The 20590-nt window shown below is 51.3% G+C and overlaps 4 protein-coding genes across 4 annotated transcripts; 1 reads left to right on the top strand and 3 right to left on the bottom strand.

Moving 5' to 3' along the window:
* Positions 1-698: 698 nt before the first annotated feature.
* PG998_014504 (uncharacterized protein) lies at positions 699-1154 on the top strand (the record flags this gene model as incomplete). Its single annotated transcript, XM_066881320.1, has 1 exon — positions 699-1154. One exon carries the CDS (start codon positions 699-701, stop codon positions 1152-1154), a length of 456 nt encoding a protein of 151 aa, XP_066723451.1.
* Positions 1155-1703: 549 nt separating this feature from the next.
* PG998_014503 (FluG domain-containing protein) lies at positions 1704-4149 on the bottom strand (the record flags this gene model as incomplete). The annotated part of the gene is made up of 5 exons (XM_066881319.1): positions 1704-2692; positions 2742-3070; positions 3124-3611; positions 3659-3869; positions 3923-4149. 5 exons carry the CDS (start codon positions 4147-4149, stop codon positions 1704-1706), a joined length of 2244 nt encoding a protein of 747 aa, XP_066723450.1.
* Positions 4150-10546: 6397 nt separating this feature from the next.
* Positions 10547-13398, bottom strand: PG998_014502 (DNA damage repair protein; the record flags this gene model as incomplete). Its single annotated transcript, XM_066881318.1, has 2 exons — positions 10547-12435; positions 13137-13398. The coding sequence occupies 2 exons, from the start codon at positions 13396-13398 to the stop codon at positions 10547-10549; spliced, it is 2151 nt and encodes a 716-aa protein (XP_066723449.1).
* A 221-nt stretch (positions 13399-13619) lies between these two features.
* PG998_014501 (uncharacterized protein) lies at positions 13620-14380 on the bottom strand (the record flags this gene model as incomplete). Its single annotated transcript, XM_066881317.1, has 3 exons — positions 13620-14000; positions 14063-14259; positions 14311-14380. 3 exons carry the CDS (start codon positions 14378-14380, stop codon positions 13620-13622), a joined length of 648 nt encoding a protein of 215 aa, XP_066723448.1.
* Positions 14381-20590: the final 6210 nt, after the last annotated feature.

The following is a 20590-nucleotide window of genomic DNA, read 5'->3' as shown; positions in this document are numbered from 1 at the left end:
GCTACAAGTCTCGTAAGGGAGCTTGATGGCCTACCCTTGCCCTTGCCACGGCTGGAGCTTACTTGAAGCGCGTCTCCATTGACTTCGATCAGTACCTTCGCCTATACAGAGAATCATGGGCACGACTTCACACAAGCACTCCGAGCCTAGGGTCCTACCAAGACCGCACACTACGCTCCACGTGGTAGCTCTCGTATGATCAATTGCTTAGACAAAATCGACTCGCAGCCCACCTACTCAGATGGTGGGCATATTTTGACAACGAAGATATCTGGTTTGAACTCCTCCAGCCGGACGAAGAGGATAGTCCAGCCTGGATACACGAGCTGAATGATGAGTTGAGTTTCAATGACGCCATGGGTATGTTGCATGATTATGGACTGGTCGACGTACACACTGTTACTCTGGGCCTAACCGGGTCAAGGGGATACAGCATCCACCCCTGCGTACACAATTGGACCATTCACATGTTGAACCAAACATGGGATGTCGGCTTGGCTAAACTCGCGATAAACCGTGTAGCCTCACTGGTCCCATCAAAAGAAAACACCAAATTCTGGCAGCTTCAGAGACGGCTTCTATCACATGCTATTAGGTGTTTCGGGGGTATTCGAGACCGCGATTACGATATACCATGGGCCTTTCATAGCCTAGGCACTCTTTGTGCCTCCCAGGGCCGGATGGACGAGGCCGAAACGATGTACCAGCGGGCATTGCAAGGAAAGGAAAAGGTATACGGTCCAGATCACACATCCACACTCGATACGGTCAACAACTTGGGCAACCTCTACGCCGATCAGGGCAAGATAAACGAGACTGAGGCGATGTACCAGCGGGCACTACGTGGATACGAGAAGTTATGCGGTCCAGATCACACATCCACACTTAACACGGTAAACAACTTAGGCATCCTTTACGCCGACCAGGGCAAGATGGACGAGGCCGAGACGATGTACCAGCGGGCACTGCAAGGATACCAGAAGGCTTTAGGTGCCGACATCTTTACTCGACATAGACCGGCACTCAATACTATGCAAAAGCTAGCAGATCTCAGAGTCCGTCAAGGCCAGCAAATCGCAGCTAAAGAACTATATATGAATGCCCACAGCGGTCTCGAACCACTTCTTGGCCCACAAAATGGCACTGTTCAATAGCTTCAGAATACTATATCTCATTTAGAGAGATTGGATGGTAAGTGGAACACTTGTTCCTGTACAGACCTTAGCATGTTAATTTCTAGAAATAGATTCAATTCCGCCGCCTACAGACAAGCAAGACACACATAAGAGGCGCCGCCTGGCATGAGGCGATTTATTGAAAGGTTCTGTAAATGGTTTGTTGGGAAGCAAGGAATATAAATGTGCCGATTGCTAGCTCGACCAGGAGAGCCTCGGCACGGGCGGTAACAAGGAATTCACTATAGTAAGTAGTGAAGATAGATGAGAATGAGAGACCGGGGCATTAGCTTTGGGGGAAATGTCTCCGGGGGTTCTGGAATAAAATCACCGTATTCGCGGACTCACACTTATTACGGGCGTTGTCGCACCGCAGAGGAGTAGAGGGCATACCAAAGGTAGAATTATGCAGATAGGAAGAAATACTGTGCTGCTAAAAGAAAGGTAAGAAAGTAACAAAGGAGAATACGTCTCAGACTGATTGGCCTCTTCTCAATCCCCTGCTTACCTGGCATACTGTATCGCAAATCATCCCATCGAAGTCCTAGGTCTGAGCCAAACACCGTGGACAATCTGCACATGGTTTCGAAAGTGGTCTAGATCGTCCAGCTTGACGCCTTCTTCTACGCACCTGGGATGTTCGCAGAAGATGAGTTTGTCCTGCTCGAGGTCTCTGATGTCCGTGACGTGGGCGCGCTCGAAATGGTCGTTCATCACCGCTGGCCGACTGTATGTGAAGGTTCGCTCTTGGTAAGAAAGACGGTCATCCCCAATGCATCGTGGGCATTGCGTCTTTAGCATAAGCAATGGGAAAATATGATCGTCGGGAGCGCTCGAACCGGTTATGTTCGGCTGGACTTGTGCTCGCTTACGCATATGAGTACGCCTAGGCGTCTCCCGCTTCTGGCAAAGTCGGAACATAACGTCGACAGCGTGAATGCATGACTCCAGCATGTCCTCGAAGGCGGGCAGTTCCGGTTGACGAAGGAACGCCTCAGCCAGCTCTGCGCGTTCGGAGATTTGGAGGTCAATCTCTGGCTGCCAGGACGTCTCTAGTTCTTCTAGTTCGCCCTCGACTGCGGCCTGCCTCTCGATATCCCACGTGGGCCTGTTATAGAAGAAGTATTGCCGGTACTGGTCCTCGACGTTGCTTACGCGTTGCGCTTGTTTCGTTCTTATGCTCCCCGACAGGACTCGGATTTCCTCCTCATTTGCTTGTCCTTTGTATCGATACTGACCAGCTTTGAGTATCTCTCGTCGTTCTTTTAGCGCTTCGATCTCGGGATCCGGTGGCAAGGTCTCCCAAACTTGCTTGGGGACCATCTTTCTTCGAGCCCGTGGGTCACGCGTCATCCCGACATGGGTGAACAGGTTGATTAGAGCATCTTCCGTTGGCTCGTCCAGAAAGGCGTTCTGTGTGTCAAATTCGATGTTCTCGTTGATATACGCACTATTGAACGTAGCCCACTTGGGATCATGGCGTAGCGCCTGATCACGTACAGCGTCAGGTGCCTTTCCTACCTAATGTTAGTATAAACAGTAGATTAAGAGTATAGTGGGACTTACTGTTCATAGCGTTGGCATTGCCTCTTCGGAAGGCCTTTGGCGTGATAGCTTCTTCATTCCCCATGTCAAGACTTTGGCGTTTCAGGTCATCACGAAGCTTGTGATACCGAACAACCTCTTCTCCCGCACGGAAAACCGGTCGCTTCAGCCACTCTTTCTTCCATCGAAGGGCTGTGCACCTGACCGGGCCCGCGTTCTTGACTTGGAAGACCCGTCGGACAGTCGTCAAGCTTGGGGCATCAAAGGCGTCGTCGCAAAGGGCTAAGCAGATAATCACATTAATGAAATTAAAAACTAGTCTGCGCGTCATGGTAAACCAGAAGATCGTGCTATAAGAAAAGTCAGGAATAGTTCCAAAATAGTCGTAATAACTGACACTCACGGCTTCGGGTTATTATCCATTCCCTTGTGATGTATGAATTTCACAGCCATGGAAAACATGTCTTGGTTGGTCTCTGGGTGGCGTACCACCATAAGTCGGATGTCTTCATAACACAACGCTTTGGGGCGACCACGATCAGTAGTCTCGCGGGCTAAGATGTTGTCGAGCAGCTGAAACTCGTCTGGTGCATGGTTGTTGTCCTCATTCGAGCGGGTTGAGCATTTGGAGGCAAATAGATCTTCCCAAGATCCATCCGATGGCTTGGATGTCTCGTTATCCACGAGCTCACCGGGTCGTGCCCCTGTGTATGCCAGAGCTTGATATATACCAAGTAGATTGATACGTTGACGCTCACTTGCGAAAATGCCGTCGTCATAGGCGATGTTGAAGACCAGAAGAGCGAAAACACCGTCAGAATTCACGACTGGTTTGCCATCAACATTTGGAGGACGGAGCTTGAAGAGAGGTACCAGGGTAGCGTCATGCCACTGAAAAACTGTTAGTAACTAGATGTGCTTGTTTGTAACCTACATACCTTAAGGATCTCCTTGTTATCGTTCGTGTCAATGTGGCGGCCATTGACGCTAGCATAGAGCTGCTTGTACTGACGATAGTACTCCCAGGATGTGCCCCATGACTTAATCCGGTACGTCTCACACATATGTAACAGAAAGTCCATTGCGGCTGCTCGGTTAGCTTCTTCGAGGACGTCTTTCCATGGCCTGCCCACGACATCGCGACAGAAGCTTTTCCATTAGTTAAGGCTGTGTGGCCAGTTAGGGAAAGGGACGAGTCTCACATTTTCCATTTCCGCAAAACTCTCGCCACATTGATCTTGGTTTCATCAGCCCATGCCGGCTTCAGAAAACGGACTTCTTGCAGTTGCTTCCGAAGTGTTGCATGCTGCGTCGCCGTCAAGGGCTTCGGGCCTTTCGAAACTCGGTTCTGCTGTTCTCGGTGGATGAACTCATTCACAAAACCTTGGTGAGGGCCATGTAGAACGGGTCGAGAACGAGTTGGCGCCATCGTCGGACGCAATGCTTTGCTGGTGAGTGACTATCTGGGGCTCGGTAGCCTGGGATGCGTACTCCTGGCTCATTCTTATAAGCCGACTGGATGGAAAGCAAGGAACAGGAAATGGGATTACTCAGAAGTTAAGCGGCTACGCCTATCCAATCAGCCCAGCCCTCATGAAAGTGGGGCTATGTACTCAGTACACAGGAGTAACCACCATCCAATTTACTACCTCGCTGTTATGCCATCATAAAATGGCTTCCCGCGCTTGCCAAATTTGGGCCCCAGAACAGCGCTTTCTCTTTTTAACCTGTAATGAAGGAGAGAACGTTGAAGATATATCGACACGGGGGCATCAAGGGTTTAAATAGCCAGCTCCTTTTCCAGCCAGCGCACTCTTGTGACAGCCTAGCTGTCGAGCTCATGACTAGTGTACTCATCCTGCAGTCTTTTTAGCCAATCTCCACGATAGCAGACGTCACTAGAACAGTGCCAGCTTACAAGTCGTGATACAGAAACACCACACCTTGTCGTTTCAACCTAGAACCAATCATTTAAAGTGTCGTCACACGGTGGGCTAGTTGCCTTTCATAGATTTGCAATATTGACTGGTTTTCCAAAAGGCATTTTCGGCGTCAGACAAAGTTCGAAAACCTACTATATCACTTTGAGAACGAAAACGTACAGCACACGGAGATGGCGATGAAGTTCGGCCATTTGTACCTAAGGACACAGGAGCACTACAGCTCTCTCAAATATTTACACGATTCTAATCATCCTCGGCCTATCATCGGCATCCGGCGCACCGGCCCAGTCGACAGAGGCTAGTTTCTTGGCCACAAAACAGTGGTGTTACCCGCTGTAGCGCTGTCATGCTCAGGGAGAGAGTCAACTGTAGGTGCTGCTGCCGTTGCTGGCCTAGCGGTATCTAACGAGGCATTGACTGGCATACTGAAACCACAGGGCAATGCTTCGATAGTCTCTGCTGCCGTACTGCCCGTAGGCCCGTCCGATGCGTAGCTAGAGTGGAGGTATGCTGTAGGTAATGGCATCACCAGGTCACATGAGACTGCGCCAAGCCTGTTCCAATGGATCAGGTGTGTATTCTGCTCCTGAAGTTGATATGCAAGGGCGAGACTCGCCACGTCGTAGAAACCGCCAGAGTTCTCACATACCACAGCTGCGGGGTGCTGCTGACTGGCCAGGTTCGGGATGATTCTACTCCTCTCGGAGGTTTTTGGACGCCCTGGGAGATAGACCTGTTGCTGATGATACTGTGACATAGGACCTAGTTTCGACAAGAACCTCCAGGTTGTGCCAGCCGACTCTCTGGACGGTTTCTTGGGCTGCTTGCCTCGGCCCTCTTCTGTTTTGTCACAGGCAGGAGAAAACGTCCAGAGCAGTATGCATCGACGTTCCCAGACAGGCTTTCTTGCGCCCTCATTCGGTGCCGACCAGATTTCTTGGTACATAGCAATCTGCTGTAGCAAATCGGACGGCGTAGGGAGTTTGGCACCTTGGTAGCCGCATTCGCTTTCAGCCGTTGACTCATGGGCTGTTTCCGTCCTTTCCTTCTCCTTTCCCTCGCGTTCTGCCGTGACATACTTGGCAAGCCGATAGAAGGTATTGGCCCAGCTCGCAGCCGGAAATTCGATTTCAATCGTGTTGCCGCGGCGCGAAGGACGACACATAGCTTTGTAGTCCCATAGGAGAGGCTCTGATGTGCCGAGGTACAACTCCCGAGGCTTGACAACACAGGTCGAGCAACGCCACCTGTGGTGAACAAGCTCCGGGCGGCTGATGGCGAACTCGACACACCCATCTAAATGGGTCCCTACAGGGAACTGACCTGTCCTATGCAGATTTAGAGCAACTTCCATATGGATGATATCACAGGGTCCCATAACAAACCGGGCCTGATTCATGTACGAAGGATGCGTATCGTTGAGTGCCGACGTAAGCTTCGCACGTAGCGTGGGGAATCGGCGGTCCCATTTGGACAAGATTCCAAGGACAGAATTGGACTCGGTTTGGACGAGAGACTCGGTATATTCATGGAGCAAGTAGGTCCGAGGCTCATCTTGGTCGCCGCTGTGCCCATCACGTCGGACACCATGGGCGCTGTTCTTTCGTAAATGGGGGAAATCGCCTTGCGCCTCGAGCCGGATGCCATCAGGGGTATACGCGTCGGCATGCAAACACGTCCCATCGGCAGTAAAGGCTTTCCGGCCATCCTCGCTCAGGGTAAGTCCGCAGTGAGATGTATAGACATGGCATGTTATTGGCCGTAGAAAAACCTCATCGCCTGCTGCAACAAGATGGGCAAAGTAAGCATAATTCGGGGTTTCCACTGGCAGACGTCCCTCCGCTAGTGCGGCAAGGACAGGATTGTTCTGAAACTGGTTGGGATTTGCTTGCCGATCCGGTGACTCGTTCTCGTCTTCTTCGTCGTGCTTTACCGGAAAGACAAAATGTACTACGAACCGTTAGCGATATGAAGGAAATGTGAGGCTGAGTTACTTCTACGGATACTGACAGAGGGGCAGTGTCTTGAAAGAGTCTTTTAACACTTGGATATGACTGGAGATTTGCTTCCTTGTTCGGTAGTTTGGGTGAGCCGGATAGCCAGGCTGCTTCTCACGATCCTTGCCCACGGGAATATTCTCCCCAGGACCTGGTGGGTGGAGGGTCCAGTGCCATGCCCACAAGTACTCGCTGATAAGCATGTTACGCCCATACAAGGCACCATTCGAGATGTACTTCCGCTTGCCCATCTGCGGTACAAGGAGGATTGCTTATGTCCGAATTAGTTCTAGCTATATTGCGCGCCCATTAGCTAACATGGCTTACCATCAAGGAACGCCTGATCGAGGTACAGAGGCCACGTCTGTTTCGCTCCCTCCCTTCTTCTTCTGGATTCGTACTCGTGGAAGTACGTCGAGGTGCAAAGGGGGTTCCAGTTCCCTTCTAAGTACGCCATCGGAGTATCCCGCAGTGACGTATCTCGATACTGTGAAGATCAAAGGGGCAGGCTAGGTCATTACGCGAGTATTCGAATGTGTTGAGCTGCGCTAAACTGAACGATGTACCAGAAGCGCCTCATGATACACAGGACCAATGCGCTGTGAATTCGCTCAAGGTACTTGATGGTTGGACTCTGTGGAACCTGATGACTGGCAAACGAGCAGACGCCACAGTCAGTCAAGAATGCAAAGTATCCAGTCCAGATATATAGGTAGAAAGGGGCAATGGCGTTACCCAATAGCCATCAGCCCCATCTATCTTCGCTGGCTTGGCAGTGAGCCGCAAATGGTCGTAAGAGAGTTCTGCATGCAGCCGAAGGGCCCCAGGAAAGCTAGTGGACGCTTACAGGAGTGTAAAGAGGTTTCGAGCAGGGGGGCCTAGTCTCCTCTTCCGGTCCGAAAGGAACGACGGAGACAGAAGGGTAGCATCGATGCACCACTTCCCCTTCAAGGCCTGAGCAGCAGAACGAACGCTCGTATTTCTTCTGGATCGGACTAGTTCAGTCCCCCTCCCGGCACCCGAAATACATCGAGTAGTTCTCTCACGTATCCATGAAGTAGCGTAGGTTCACGGTAACCCGATGCTTCAGTGCTGGTCTTTTGGTTCGTACCTGTCCGTATTCAAGGCAGCCCTGTTTCCGTATACGCCTGATCATAGTACCTCGTAGCAACCTGGGCATCGTATCTCACGCTAGAGACGTCAAAAGATGACTGACGCGGTACTCAAAGTTCGTAGCATACTTATTTAGGTCCACGATTCTCGGTTAAGAAGTGCTTCGTCGTCCTTGGAGATCATCGAGCTCTTTATCCTGATTGAGTGACATGATAAGGGACTTCCTTCACTACCTAAAGGCTTCAGTTCTGGGTCTTAAAGTGATAGACAGACCTGTTGATCTCGGAATACATAGGAAGAAGAGCCTCCTGTATCATTAAGTAAAACGCGGAACAGCGAAGAAGCGAAGTAGGTAAGGTAATTGATGTAGTAAGTGCTCGTTGGCGAACTCGCGTTAGGTATTTGGGGCTAAATCACTAAATGCGCTGGGTCGAAATCACGTCGGGGTGACCTTCCCGGTCATGACGAAGTCGTCGAGGGGGCCGTAGGTCCTGTGCTCGGTGATAATCTCATTCGCGAACGCGCCCCTGATCCTGCGTATGGTCTCGTGCATGTGGTACGGCACATCCTGACGAGGCATGTCCTTCCTTGGCGAACCATCCAGGAGACAATCGTGATGTTTGGCCGCTTCCGGGAGACGAACGTGGTGGTGGAGGGCTTCAAAGATTGCATCTGGATCTAGAGAGTTCAAATAAAGGGCTTTTGCATCCGAGGTCATTCGTGATCAAGCCACATTTCACTTCACTATTGGTGTATGAAACAAGGGACTTTTACCAAGCCTGCCAGCGGGAGCAGGAACCGAAGCCAGCCAATAGCGAAAGCTATAGTATTGCCGTTCTAGTAATCGGTCTCTCTCGCACTCCCCCTTCCCCCAAATATGGCTTTGGCTTTCCAACCCATGATATGGCTAGTGCCATTTGCGTTTCCAATATAGTTTGGACTGGTACCGCAATCTGATGGAGACGCCCGTTGAATTCCCATCATCCAAGCCATCTAGAAAGGGCGGCGTGCACTTCCAGTTTGGGATTCGGTCAGTCGTGCCTCGTCCACATGCCTCTCCCGGCACTGAAGCTACCCAGGTAAGGGCCAGTTTTCCACCGGGACTCTTCGCTTCGCCGTCTCGGGACCGGTTGGCTCCTCGCCATATTGGGCCAAGGTCGACACATCACCCACAGCCACATCGCACACGGTAGGCTCGGTCATGCATGCCGGTGTCGACCCGTTCGACTCGAGTATTGGGGATAGCGGCCGGGGCAGGTAGACTGTGGGTGATTGGAGAAGCGGATTATAGCCACGCTGTTCACTCTCGAGAGCACTGATGAGATCCGCCTGGGTTGTCAACACCTGCTCCTGGAGATCGCGAGATGCTTGCATCTCACTGATTTGCTCTAAAAGCGCCGCTACCTTGATTTGCAGCTGGACATTCTCCGCGCCTAGCTTTTGGACCTGAACTTGGCCATTGTAGAGGTGGACTGCGAACTCGTGCATAGCTGCACTGAACACACCAAATGGCACCAGGTGTGCCGTTTCTCGAGTGATCTGACTAGATGCCATGACTCTTTTTTATTTTGGCTGTTGCCTTGTGCATGAGCAGGGCCTGTGTTTGTGTGGGGGTGTGTATTAATATGACCATAACGAAAGCTTTTTCCGGCCGTTTATGCTATACAGTACTTTACCGTAGTTGGATCCAAGTGGAAACAAAACTCAAAGTCTTGCTAATTAGGCTTGTAGTGTCGCCCTGTGTACACATGTTCCATAACTACTGGGATGCTCCAAAAAGCACCATTATCACAAGCTATATCATGATCTTACTGTAAGCCAGCCGTCCAGCAACATACTCGCTTTCTGCCGCATCGGCTGCCAGTATAGGCAATTCTCTCAGCTTGGCTAGCGGACCTCATTCCGGCCCTTGTGACTTAGCCTGCTAAAGTTAGCAGTGGCTCGAGGACATCGTACACAGGATTCACCAAGCATCCGGAGATGGCCCTCTCTTACCTTCAGGCCCATTCCCGCTCATATTGGCCTCCAGAGCCGTTCATGGCGGAGCTGGAGTAGCCACTTCCTGTGGTCTTTCGTTGATCGTCGATACAATTGTATGGTGGGACAAACAAGGTAGATACCAGTCGGGAACCTAGCAGTCTCAAGACACAATGCCGAGATAGCATCCCGCCCAGCACTTCCACGTCAACGTCGTGCGGTCACCAACATTTGTTGAAGAGTTGGTTTGTAGTGATGCACCAATACAAGCGGACGTCATTATAGGCTATCTTACGCAGGAAGAATGAGTGACGGCTCCATCTGCTGGCTTGGGAATATTATGTGATCTATAAGTGTAGAAGCCTACTTCCACCCTGTGTAATGAAAGGTATGATTATTGAATAACTAGCGGCGGCTAAGGGGGTGGTTATGCTCACTAGCCAGTGCACCATCATAATAGTGGTGCGACCTAGATTTCGGCGAGTTGTATCACTGAAATTCTAAACACAGTCTCGGAGCTGCCACAGGGTCACCCGGTCACCAGATACTTTTACTTTGCATGCCTGCCTTGTCGCCGCACGAGTAGCAGTGCACTGACCTTCTCCAACAAGTGGTTGGATCCTCCGAAGAAAGTCTTCCAATTCCCAAGCTGGGCTCTCCGCAGAAGATTTACAACGGGAACAGCAGTCCAAGGCCATAGATGATGATACTATTCTGAATCCCTGAGCCTCCGATCATTCTAGGCAACCAGCACCGCCCTGTATCAGCCGTGGCTCAAGCCCCATAAGAACAAAGATTAGATTGTGGCTTTCAGTTTTCGTCGCCCTTCCATCTCGTCCTCTTCCACAAGCCTTCCCAGTATAATGCTCTGAATGAGTGTCTCGTCTGTGAGTATGCTGGTTCCATGCAATGGGTAATTGTAATTTATGCTCGACCTGCTTTTTTCCGCACTGGCGCCTTGGCCTGGGGTATAGATAAAATCAAACGTATGGCCCCTGCCTTCCGTTTCTGTCATGGCCTCTTCAATACTCTTTGCGCCGACTAGAGTTGCCCCTAACATCTGCAGGAGGACGAAATATGACATATGCTTCCTGGGACTGCCTTTTTGGAGGACGGCAAGAATACGCATGTTCCGCAGAAACGCTGGCTTTTCTTTCAAGGTTTCAGGAAGCGTTTTGCTACTGGCTTCGTAGATAGGTATGTGGCGAGAGCATATCGCATCACCAAGTACTCTGCTGGAGCCAGCACAAAGCACGTATGAAGACCAGTCCACAACCTTTCCTCTAGAAACGCAGGTCGAGATCCACTTCGCAGACAAGCAAGGCAATCCTAATGCAAGAGCCTGCATGTACTTGGCACTGCGAGAGTGACGGTCGGAAATCAGTGCCGTAAACCCAGCTGCATGGAAATCGGATTTTAATGCTAGGCTCCTTGCTTCAGTAGACGAAGATAGCTTCTGTGGCAAACCAAAACACGCGGACTCAAATAATTCATCGAACCCAGTTACGAGTATCTTACCACTCGCTCGTTGGATAACGGACTCGGTGAATCGCTTTTCGGCTTCGTCATGAGAGCTGAAGGATAGAGCAAAGACCATGCCTTGAAAGAGGTCTGAAGAGGCAAAGGCACCTGCGCGAGGACTTTTGGTAGGTTGGGCCGACCTCAAACTGCGCGTTCGCTCGTCGGTCCACTCACGGGAAGATGTAGAGCTACGCTGTGTCCTTGTATTAGTTGCCTTTCCCGTGCCGTCACCCGCAGGCAACAGGTTGTCCTCCACCTTGGCCATCGGGTCTTGATCCTCTATTTGTTGGTGCTTCCTATGCCTTGATGCGGCTTTCATCGAGTCGACGGTTGGGACCTGACGTCTGGCTGTCGGCGACTCGCCAATAGGAGCTGTCCCATAGATCCTCGCTTTGCTCCTGCTACTATCATCCGTGCTAGGGAGTGCGACAGGAGTTCCTGTTGGTGGATCTGTATGACTGGAAGTATTGTGAACATCGGTTTGGAGCGTCTGATCTTCGCCCGCTGATCGGCCATTAGTATTCCCACTTTCGCTCTTGCTCAAGCTGTCCTGAGCAATCCCAGACGCCCTTATCTTCTTTTCATTGACCCCAGCTTTGGCATAGGCTCGCTCTTGGAGTTTACTTCCACAATTTTGTATGCTGGCCTTTGCGCAATTGGCCGGTGCCTTAGTAGGCTTTTGGCTTCTGACAGTGGGCCGAGGAAGTCTGATGCGTCGCAATGATGCAGCGGCTTGTTGTTGTCTGCGCTTTGCTAGACGACGATACCGGAAGGTGTTTATCCAATCTGAGTCTGAATCCGAGTCCTGGGCTACATTCTCTACAACGCTTGCCCGGGGATCATGAGCAGCTTCGGCAGAGTGTATGCTTCGTGAGTGGTAACGCTTGGTAGCTGGCTTTGGCGATGCGCGCGACCTTTCAGACCTATAGTTCGGTTGCGTTTGTATCATAGAAAGCATAGGATCTTCGTGACCATTTTCCAAAGCATGTCGTGTCTCGATAGCTTCGTCCACATCGCCCGAATAGGTACGAACCCCATCATGCAACTGGAATGGTTCCAGGTTGAAGTTAACAGCTTCTGTGTCGTCTTGGCTGAAACTTCCGTCATCGGGCTCAATACTGGTATGGGAGGTTTGCGACTTGTACTGCTTTCTGATATTTTTCGCTGGAAATCCTGTCAAAATTGCCTCCACCAATTGTAAAGTTAGTTAAATCCACTCAAGAAGGCAGGGCAGGGCAAAGCTTACTCCATAGGTTTCGTGATATTGGTCGAAAATTGGTTGGCTGCCCTGTGTTCCTAGCTCCATGTTGTCATCGAACGCGAGGGAAACGTGGTCAGGAAAGATTGACGAGAGCTTCGAGATGCTGTATTTATATTGCACAGACATAAGGAAAACGCCAACTGCTAGCTAGGCTTGGGCACGCATTATGGATTGACCATATTGCCTGGGAAACAAGGTGGTATATGGATACACTGATAGGTAGGAAATCGTATCTGCCTGGCTGTAGTGGGCAGTGGCGACTATGGCGAATCTTAGCAGACCAGGCCGGTGTAACGAATGCTTGGTGCGCGGTGAGATCAGAGACCAATAAATAGCTGCGTCTGCCGGATCGTTCCCAAATTCTCATCAAAATTCGCTATTAGTGGAATGCCAGCTTCTTACGGATTGATGTCGGCTGTAATTGGACAAGTCAAGTATCGGGTTGGATGCGCCGCAGCGAGTAAATAGTAAATACGAAGATTTTCTAACGTACAACGCAATATCTAGCTGCTAAACTTCCATCACCCAATCCTCTACTATGCACCATTCCTGTGCGGTTGAGGGGATGAGAGCGTCCACCAAGTGCTTTTAAATTTAGGCATACGTAAGTTGTCCACTTTGAAAAGGAGGTTAAACCGACCCAGCCAACAATCCTCCACATGCGTCACTTTGATATCGCGAAGTCCGGGCGCCTCGTCAAATAAGTAAACCAAGTTCGTCGAGCGGCCGTTCCTGACGTAATTGGAGTGCTTGCCAACATTGACGATAAAGAGGTCGGATGGCGGAGCTATCCATAGCACTACGCGAACACAAGGAGGCTCGAGACGCGCCCGCGACGCTCTAGGACCTGCGAAGAGCCCGGGCATAATGCTCGTACCTGTCAGAAGGATGTAGAATAGTCTGAAGAAGAAAATGTAGAATATATTTAACCAAATTCAACGTTGTAGTAAAATTGGCCGGCACGAGTCGCAACCAAAAGCCACCAGAAGCGCAGTGCGCACAGGAGTTATCTTCAAACCAGCCCACGGTAGCTTCCGTTCTGTTCCCTCTTTTCATCCTTAGACTGAAATCTTTGCCTCTAGAGCCGTTAAGCCTGACCGCGACTCAACCTCTGTTGCGCGCACAGCGCAGCTCCCATGGCAACCACATGGGTAGGCTGTGTCATCGGGAGGTAAGGAATACCCATCTTGTCCCCAATCTCTTTGCTGAGCCGTTCTCGGATATAGGGTGACTGCGAAAATCTGCCACAAACACACACTCCTTGGATGGGATCAGCTATGGCTTTGATGTGGTCTTTCACCAGCTGGAGGATCTCAACCACTATAGGTTCAAAGATGTCGTGAAGGTCAGAAGTTGCGAGGCCTATTTGTCCGTCCTTGACGCAAATCTCGTCATTGTCTGCGATGCCCTGGACAGGGACGAGAAATGGCTTCTCGGGGACGGAATCCGTAGCAAAGGAACGCTTCGCCTGTCGAAGGTTTGTGCGTTAGTAGGAAACTTGTGTAAGAGCTGCCCACGAATGTGGCTTACGGTGGATTGGAAGGTACCAATGGCCAGTTGAAGGGCCTTGTCACTGAAGCCCTCCTTACCTGCAAGCCTGCCACGCATGAGTCCCTCGAATCTCTCATCAGCCTTAGATCCGGCACAATAGGCATGAGTTTCTGATAGTATCTGTGATCTGTATGGCTTGAAAGCTAGGATCTTACTACTAGAGATCTTCGTAGTGCCTGAAAAGTTCGTGTTAGCCAGGTCAATTAATCAATAGACCATAAACCTACTATGACCAATGTCGAGTAAGCAAATCGTATCTTCAATGTCAAACTCATGGTCCACATTTGGTAGATACATTGTTGGAAGGCAAGAAAGTGCTTTATTAGTATGGGTGCGAAGGGAAAAGAAGAGCATTAGATGGGATTCCTGGAATCAATCCTAGCCCTCACTACTATATACCTTTTCGCCTGAAATAGTGCACTGGGATGATGGGCATGGGCGTATTACATTCTTCAAGCTACTTCTCCACCATCAAACTCAGTCTTGCGCTTATTGGGCTCATGACGCCACCTTAAAACGCGTTACTGTAGTTGGGTAGCGGTGCTATGCTTCGAGGCCTATGAACAAAATAGGTCGCCCACCTTGCAGAGAGCACATCATAGCTTCCGTCCGGTGTACCATTCATGCCCGCATACGTGCATGTCATGGGATCTTCTCATTCAGTGGCATCCTTCGGATACCCACCAACAAACTAGTATCACCCAAGGTGCAATCAAGACTATTCGGGGAAACGGAATCTCCAGGAAGCGATTGTATGGTAACTTTCTTTGGGTCAGTTCCATTCTAAACTTTCGACATGCACTCCGTCTGTTTGCCATAGCTGAATCCTCACCTCTCTATTCGCTGTGTAGATGAACCCATCGGCGATCCGAAGTATCTTCTCAACAACAACAGGTATATACTTAGAAAGAACCGCCACCTCGTATATGCGGCCTCCTTGCGTATCTTACCCTCAGCGCCAACTAGCCGAGGGGAACCCAGTATGCGAGTGTGAGACTTGGTCCTGACATCACATGGAGCCCCTGGTTCTCAGGCTCAGTCTCTTCTTTCAGGTATTTCGTCAGCCTTCACAGGTGGGCGAATGCTGAGAGCTGAATACCTTCCTAATACAGAAACTTCACCGATAGCGCCTGATTCTGCCCGCATATCACAACATGGGTTGCCAGCCCAATTGGAGTATCAGATACTAGACAATGGACATTAATTTGCTCACAAGCTCAGCACTGCCCCTTCGACGCATGAAGGCATGGGTATCGGCATACCCGCTTGCAAGGCTCCGGGGTTAACTAAGTACTGATAATAGGGCCTGCGAAGCACACGAGACCCAATGGTTCGTTACGATGGACGTGGTGCCATCGCAGCTAAGGTATGTGTTACAGACTGCCGTGCACCGTGAGAGAAGTGCGGCTACGAAAACAGAACTGGCGTCTAATATATACTACTTTGATTACTGTAGAAGTCACTGGGGAATTAGATTAACCCGGAGCCTCTCCGGGATCCCAGATTGTTCGAAATGGAGACATGAACACTAAAGGGAGTGGCTTCAAAATAGCAGCACAGCAGTAGCTCCTTGTCTCGCGGTCTCTGCCCTGATTCAGGTGTGGAAAGGATGCGACGGAAAAGGATGGCACATACGTCTATTGGTATTGTACATATAGCCTCACATCGTACCGAAGAAGGAGGCAGGAGGGCTTTGTACAGTATTACGAACCGCAGACAACTATTGTATAATCAAAGAAATATCATAGCCATACTGAATAATCTTTAGCCTATACATCTTTGAGTGATTGATCTCCTTCCCTTTTCTCTTCACCTTCCTCTACCAACCAGCAAACCTCGAAACCCTGGCCTTCGCATGATATATCGTCCGAGAACTGGTGACAATATTGAACCAGCAAATTCCATGGATATTGGGCTATAGATAGCAATCAAGTGGGTGTTGGTAGGTTCAGTATGTTTGTTCACATGAACCGTAACAAAACGTGTTGGAAAAGGTTGCGCGGAGGAAGAGGGGAACTCCCACCTTCGTGGTCAACTGAATTGTATCTGGGGTGGATTGACCTGCAAATTTCCACTGATATTCCCGCTCACGGTGCAGCTGTAATCCTTGTCATGAAGTGTGTCACATCACATGCACCTCCATGCATGAATGGTATGATTCTTCGTTGGTTAAGGGGCCGGGGGGAGAGCTGAAGAAGAGAAACCAATATAGCAGAGCAGGTGTTATGAATGGAGCAATGCTGACTCTTTGTTATTGAGCTCGACATTCCAACCTCACCTCGCTTGGAGAGGTCTGATCATCGACCGTTCACTGAGGCCTAGTGACATGACGTGGGTGACAGGATGGGAAGATGGTGAAGAGACGAAACTCGAGTACAGTACACTTGTTGCTTGGGGCTGGCTGGTCATTTTCCATATCGAGATGTTAATAGAAAAGGCTGGCTGTGGTTATCTTGCTTCCCCAAGCGACAAATTCCTATTATCACACCTGTATCGGGCAATGACCTGACCTTGCCGTTACCTGTACCATGTGCAGATGCATGGATTCTTAGATGGGCGCAAAAGGGGCTCATCAGGGCGAGTGCCCTGTCGGATAGTGCATCCAAGCGATATCGAAGGGGCTGGGAGATGAAAGTGAGGCAAGACGACTGCTGTCATCATTCACACAGCCGAAGCCGTGTTCGGTGAAGGGAAGTGGAGGGATAGAGGCGAACCAACGCCCGCAAGTCGTGACCGCCTTACTTCCTTCGTAAGAGCGGTACCTGATTATCTTGACAGGATATTTGGGACGACGGCTGTCTCTGCAGTCGTGTGGTCGACTCACGACCGTGGAGCCAGGAATAGACTGGACATGGGCACGCCACGAGCAAACACGCAAGCGCTTCGAGATCACTGTAGCGTGCCCCTAGCCTGTGCTACTCACTGCTTCGTATCCTCTGAGCAGCGGTATCGTCTCTATCCTGGCAGGCCAGGATCAGTGGCAGCTGGCAGCTAGCAGCGACCCATCCACTCGGCCAGACACGCTTAATAGGAGCCGACGGTCGCATAGGTTTGACAAAGGAGTTTCTGGTGTAAGCTAGTTCAGCCCTTACGACATACTCCGGGCGTTTGAGGGCAGCCGAAATGCATCTGGCCGTAGTCGTATGTAGTCCTGGAGTAGCACGGGTCACTGTACGCCGAATTTCTCGTGCTACTGTTCTGGTTCGTATTTTCCTGTATCTCTGGGTAAAACACACCCGTTTTGCATCCTTTCCTGACCATGCTACCGAAAGCTACCCCGATATTCCAGGCTTCGTACCTCGAGGCCCAGTCTCCAGAAGTGACCAGCGCAATACAGTACAGTACCCAACCTGCCATTGAAGGTTTGGTCATTTGCGAAGCTACCGATTTCTCGATTAGCAAGTGCTTCTTGGCAGCCGGTCTCACCATGTTGCGTCACATTCCATGCCGGCGTAGTTGTGGTCCCGTACATAAGCAACGTAGACGACCTACCGTATTACAGTATGTGCTGAAGGAGCGGCTCTTGAGGCGCTTGTACCGCTTGCTGGTGCCCATTGACATATTGGTTGCCAGCGGACGTCTGAAAACGGACCTGGCCCATGCCAGAGTACCGAATGCTTCCAGTGCTGGGGGCGGTAGAAGTGCGCTTTCGCGGTCGTCATGGTGACGTTCGCCAAATCCTTTACTACGGCTTCCTCGAGCGACAGTATCTACGATGTGGACGCGTGAGATGTCCTCAGTGTCCGCTTGCCACGCCGTAGCTACCGCCATACTGCTCATAATACCCATACGGCTGGTGACCCTTGCCGTCCACTTCGTGGTAGATTTTGGCTGGCACGGCTAGCACAAGTTCTGACCGCATGGTTGGACTTCGCCGACGACTCAATTCCGCCGCTTCCAATGTGTATGGGCCCCTCGTAGCTGCCGAAGTGCTTCTGTGGCTCGTTGCTTTGGGCTAGTTCGGTCCGTTCACGAGAGGTAGCAGAAACGCATCTGGTTGTTCTCCCAGGTACTCAAATAGTAGCATGCGCTCCTTGTACCCGAAAGCCTCAATGCAGCTCTTCTGGTTCGTACCTACCAGTATCATACATCGGGCCTCTGCATCTGTTTCTGATCTACCTAAAGCGACTTCCTGTCCTGGTGGCCTCGTACCTCGAGATACAGTTGTCAATCAGAGACCGATGCAGTACGGTACACGCAGCTCAACTTGCGAAGTAGGATATTTCGTGAGTAGGAAGTGCTACTTCGTAGACAGCCTATACTGGCTAAGCTGCGGTAGGGCAGATGTAGACCTCAGGATGCAGAGCTACTGATGGTGCCGCCGGTCCAAAAGAGCAAAGCCAACGCTGCAGCAGATGCAGAGCGAGTGGGGACAGAACCGGACTGAATACTGCCGCGTCCCGTTGTTGGTCGTGGCGCACTTGCTGGCTCACACGAGGCACTTTCAGGCCTCTCCAATTCCCACCGAGTAATTGCAGAAAGGATACTGGGAGGCCAAACTACCATTCTGGTCTACGGGACCGTAGTCTCTTATTGTACCTTCCCGAAATGCGCCGATCTCAAATGGAACCAGAGCCTGATGTTCCCCCGCTCCGCTTGTACTGTTCCGGCGCAGGGAGGCAGGTTACCTTGGAGCCAGTGTCATCCAGCGGCTGCTCTCTTTCTGCTGTATTCCGTCGAGATTCAAATACTCTCCTGGGCTGCTTCCGGTCCCGGCTTCCATAGTTGCCCGCTCTGTCGGCGTACTATTGGGGTGCAGAGCCGGAAGAGTAGCAACGGCGCACTGACGCACTAGCGTGACCAGCGGGCCAGGTCTAGAACCCACCCACAGTTAGCGTAGAGCTGGTTCGCGACCCCGCGTTATTTTAGGACCAACTGCCCAATCCTCCTGAACTGCGCAAGAACCTCTCTTCCTCAAGACATGCCGAAGCGAACCTGGCCCGAGATTTCTATCGTCAACATGGGTTCGGGACCAGATCAGCAGCTGTCCTGGCGACGCTCGCCCAACTCGAGCTCAACATGTCATCAATGTTTCGTACCCGCAAACCAGCACTTGCTATATCTACCGTTACGCGGGACGCTATTGAAGCTCTATGGACACTCCACGAATATGCTCCAAGAGAGTCCAGCAAGTTACCCGAACCGTATTAGTAGCTAGGCCTCCGTCATGGTCCACACCAAGGCACAGAAAGACAAGGTCCTCAAGAGCGGCTTGTCGCTGCAGAACAAGACAAAAGACCTCGGGCGGTACTGCGATGTCTTCAGCGCTCTTGCATACTGGAATCCGACGCACGAGCGGATGGAGACGGCGATGCACATCCCACGCGGGCAGCGCGTGCCGGACCTCAACAGAATTGTCCGTCCCTATGTACCAGTTACCGTTCCGTCGAGTGTACCCAGCTCTGTTACTAACAGCCACAGTTTCGACGATCAGCCGCGTGCCATGCGAGACCGAGCCACGGCCGAGCGACGCGATCGAGCGGCCAAGTCGAAGCCATCCATTTCGAGGCCCAGGCGGACGCCAGCGACGACGCGAATGCTGTTGCTGGCATAGGCAGCGACGCGGATGCCGAGTACGAAACCGACTCCGAATATGTTGCAGCAGTTCCCGCTGCCGCGGCGGAGCCTCTGTCTGTCTACGACGTCATCCCCGATGAGGATGGCGGGACTGTCATTCCCAACAGTCTGATGAGACAGAAGGGTCCGAGGCAGCTGCCTTTGCCGCGAAGGCCGCAAGGTAAACATGATTCTCGTCTATTGACTACATAGTCGACTGGCCGTTGACGCTCATCATACAGCAGGTACTCCAGGTTCCCAACCGACAGTGGAACGGCAGCCCGCTCGTACCGAGCCCAGCTCCACGACGAACACTACACCAGCCGCGGCGACGAATGCAGGTGCTTGGCCAGCACCCACAAGATACGCCGACCACGGCGCGATGGATGCGTCGCTGCAGAGAGCTGTACGTTGGAATAGCCGGGTGGCGGCTAGAACGCCCTTGGTGCCGATTATGACGGCACAACCACGACAATGCCCTCCCAGAATGGGGGAAACGGTGCAAAGCTGTCACAGGCAGGCCGTCCAAGAGGATCTGTGCAGAATGCGGCGAGGCGCACGCCAGACTACTACAAGGACTATAGACGCAAGTTGCAGCGGGAGACCTTGGCAAAGAAGATGGTGGGCATGCTGGAGGACCTTCGGACGAGTCTCAGCGGCATGCAGTTCGGGTGAAGACGTGGCACATGCTAATACGTCAAATACCACAAGGCAGTTCTGTCTATGCTTATGTGGGAGCATGTTTTCAGCTCTAGTTCAGCAATAAACAACCTAACGTTACACTCGTCCCTCTGCGCTCCCGTGACCCCCTGGTTCTGGCCTCCACGATGATTCTGGTGTGAAGAAATAGTGTGCGACGTACAGCCCACTCCCATTCAAGTCGGATGACTAGAAGAACATCCTTGCGGTAGATGGCAGAAGGACATCCCCAAGGATCACTCCAGATAGCTT

This window comes from Apiospora kogelbergensis (genome assembly GCF_038363985.1).
Source record: "Apiospora kogelbergensis strain CBS 113332 chromosome Unknown utg000012l_segment0_segment0, whole genome shotgun sequence".
Classification (NCBI taxonomy): Eukaryota; Fungi; Ascomycota; class Sordariomycetes; order Amphisphaeriales; family Apiosporaceae; genus Apiospora; species Apiospora kogelbergensis.
The sequence above is the reverse complement of the archived record's forward strand: the minus strand, read 5'-3'. Positions and strand labels throughout refer to the sequence as shown.